We start from the raw sequence: 3376 nt of genomic DNA, 5'->3' as shown, positions 1-3376 counted from the left end.
TCTATGTATATATCTTCATTAATTATTTCTATTACACTATATTTAAGTAAGAAGTAGCTAACATCTCAAATTATCACCATTGTAAACAAGGAAGAAATTGCAGCAAGTGTTATAAACTCATAATCACCACTCTACAATAACTATATATTATATAAACTCTTCAAAATTCAGATAGTGTTTGATTCATCATTTTCCACAACAATTTTGGAGTGTGTATCGATTATAATTCCTGTGATAAAATTTAAAGCTGAAACAATGTAATAACTAATAATTAGTAGTAAATTTTGTACCATTTCTTTAACAAGGAATAAATTATGTGAAACATTAGTTTAACTTCACATAGCCCTTCCTAATAAATCGATCATTGTTAAAGAGAGACTTAATGACCTAACGTGCTTGTTTTGTAGCATTATTGTCAGAGTAATGTTAGGTAAATACAGGTGCATGTTATGATGAAGAGATAAACATTTATTTTTATAGATAATTAAATATTTTTTTTAAAAACATGTTATTTTATTTTTATTAATTTTTTAAGATAGATTATATACATTATTTTTCATTCTCTTCACACAAATACATCTTTTTCATAGAATTATTTTTCAATATCAGTAAATTTTTTAATATTATTTTGTTTATTTTAAATTATAAATCTTAAATCATAAACTTTTAACTCTAAATCCTAAATTCTAAATTATAAATTTAAAACGTTAAAGTTGGCTAATCCTATAACAATCCTTGAAAACAAGGTTTCTTCGGTAGTGGACTCTACTACGTGGCATCCACCCAGGTCTTCTATTCTTTCAATCAACACGTGTTTTATCATATCACTCATTAACAATTGATTGATGGTATATCATAACATATATCATATCATGTATTCCTGTATCATATGATCATATCATATCATATCATACATCATCATATATATCTATATATAAACGATGTACAACTACATAAAGGCATACTATTCTCGCCAGTCTGTCATATATTGAGTAGGTTATTATCTGAGTCTTCAAGCCAGATTAAATGTATTTACTTTATGAGTCGGTTTGTATCGGGACCAACAAATCCTCTGACATCATCATCGCAGTATTGGTGTTGTCTTTTCAATATTGAAATCATATTAGAATCTAATTATTATAAATAGCACAGAGATTAACATTGCACTGGATGGCAACCTCATTAATTGATTGTTCCACATACTGAGTATATATATATATATATATGCATTCTTTGTTAAAACTATATTGGCCACATAATTTTATTGAAACTTATATAAATGCATTATTTAATTTAATGTAATTGTGATGATATTTATCTTATGACAACAACTATAACTATTTCATTATATTAAAAGTGTGTCTGTACCGTAATTATGATCAGAGGTAGCTATAAGATAAGCTCAGCTGTGTGCATATACCCTCACATCCAACTATGTTTCCAACCCTCCATTTCCAGGCCACCATTTTAAACATTTGCTTCCTTCTAACGTAGTAACCCACTGTCGTTCTTCAAGTTCTCTCCCTTAAGTAAGTCGTGCCCTAGGTCTTATTTTTTTAATTACAGTCCTCATATATTTTGAAGTTTCATGACCATCGTATATATGTTGTGATCAAATTCATTGGAATTGTTACTGCCTACCATCATTTAACATCAACTTTGTTTTGTCATCAGGCCATATATTGTTGTTCATGTCAAATGGATAGCTTGAACTCTTACTATCAAGGGCAATACTTTTACATGGAGATAAACCCAGATTTGGTAAGCATTTTATCCAATCCATATGCTATTTTTTCTAGCAATGTCTGATATTCTCTCTTTATGTCACATGATAGTCTACTATACATTTGACTTATGATGGTTTTTGTCTTGAAGGGGATGGGTGAACTTCCATACACATTCTTTCGGAGATTCAAAGATGTCATCCCAAACTCCATGACATTTTGTGATTTTGCTGGTAATGAGGTTGATGTGGTTATCGACAAGTGTCACCGAACGGGTATAGTTGCTCATGGCTATAATAATCTTACTGTGCTTTATGGCCTAAAAGAAGGAGTTTGGTTGAGTGTATGTTATGTTAGTCGAGACAAGTTCCTAGTCGTTAATGTCAAGGACCATTACATGCGCTCTAAAGAGCTGTGTTCCCCACCACTGAAGCTTACTGTTGAGGTCAAGCCATCCGTTCTTATTGACGAAGTAATAGACATATCTGATGATATATGTGATGAAAGTCCCGTCGTTGATCCAGTTGAATTTGTAGCAATTCCTGAAATCTTGCATCAACAAGATAATTCTACTCCCTTTAATCCAAATTCGGCTGACACAATTAACCAGCACATAGTCTTCCACAATGAGTTGTCGACACATTAACTTGCGTTGATCCCACCGTTTATGCCGGTCTTGAACCTTATTCAGGTAGATTCATTTCCTCCCCTAACAAGCATGTCGAACAGGAACAATTTATTCCAATACCACAGTTACTATCTTTTTCTGGTGTTCCTTCCTCGCCTAGTAACATTTCCACCAACTGGTAACATATTTGCCCCGCTAGAGAAGACTATTCACCATTCAAATACTAGCCATGGTGTTGTTACCAATCATAATACAGTGTCTCCCAATAGCCGCAACCCTACACCACCACCACCACCTCATAATAGCCACGTCGTCCTGCCACTACACTTTCCTCTACGACTAGAGTATTATTCTGTGGTTAGGATGATATCCAAGTATCAGTCAACTCACTACTCTATGGTATGTTTTTTCAAATTTATATACCATGTTGGACATGTTTAACTTTATTAAAAACTATTTAGCTGCACTGAACGGTTCAACAACCTGATAAATTCATTTGGCAGCTTCTTCCTTCTGCTTTTTCGTCGCAAGCATTTCCTTCGAGACTTTATTTTTTTTCGTGTTAGGGAGCTCTGCAACCCACCTATAGTAATGAAGCTTCGTTGGCGGAGTCTGAGGTCATCAGAAGCCTTCCTTATAAGGGGATGGAGAAGATTTTCTATTGACCATGGACTAAAGTGTGGAAGTGTTGTCAGATTTTCAGTGCCCACTAATGATGAAACCACCATCTTTGTCACTATATTACGTCTGTAAAGACCAAATCACTTAATTATGTCTGATGACTTAGCAATGGGTCTGACTTTTAATGTATTTTGTTACCGTTATATGTTAGCGTTATATGTTATGGAATTAGTTGTACTGATCCCAAATATAATATTAATGAAGTTGGCTTTTTAGTGCTTGAAAGAATGGTTGCCAACCTTCATGGATTGCAACTTGGCATGCATTATTTTATAACATATTTCATGCATACCATGTACGATTAAGTATATAGCCACATGTGCTAATGGAGAATTAAGTATTC

At 33.2% G+C, this 3376-nt stretch overlaps 1 protein-coding gene across 1 annotated transcript; it reads left to right on the top strand.

The window, feature by feature from the left end:
- The first annotated feature begins 1391 nt into the window (after nt 1-1391).
- LOC114926084 (uncharacterized) lies at nt 1392-3167 on the top strand. The gene is made up of 3 exons (XM_029296473.2): nt 1392-1529; nt 1675-1761; nt 1876-3167. Exons 2-3 carry the CDS (start codon nt 1699-1701, stop codon nt 2368-2370), a joined length of 558 nt encoding a protein of 185 aa, XP_029152306.1. The 5' UTR covers nt 1392-1529; nt 1675-1698; the 3' UTR covers nt 2371-3167.
- Nucleotides 3168-3376: the final 209 nt, after the last annotated feature.

Source organism: Arachis hypogaea, chromosome 20 (genome assembly GCF_003086295.3).
Source record: "Arachis hypogaea cultivar Tifrunner chromosome 20, arahy.Tifrunner.gnm2.J5K5, whole genome shotgun sequence".
In the NCBI taxonomy this organism is placed as follows: Eukaryota; Viridiplantae; Streptophyta; class Magnoliopsida; order Fabales; family Fabaceae; genus Arachis; species Arachis hypogaea.
The sequence above is the reverse complement of the archived record's forward strand: the minus strand, read 5'-3'. Positions and strand labels throughout refer to the sequence as shown.

Excerpts from the sequence above, each read along its gene's own strand:
- LOC114926084 (XM_029296473.2), top strand. The coding sequence starts at position 1,699 with ATGGATAGCTTGAACTCTTACTATCAAGGGCAATACTTTTACATGGAG. Across the intron at positions 1,762-1,875 it reads TGGAGATAAACCCAGATTTG|GGGATGGGTGAACTTCCATA; the intron begins GTAAGCATTTTA and ends TTTGTCTTGAAG.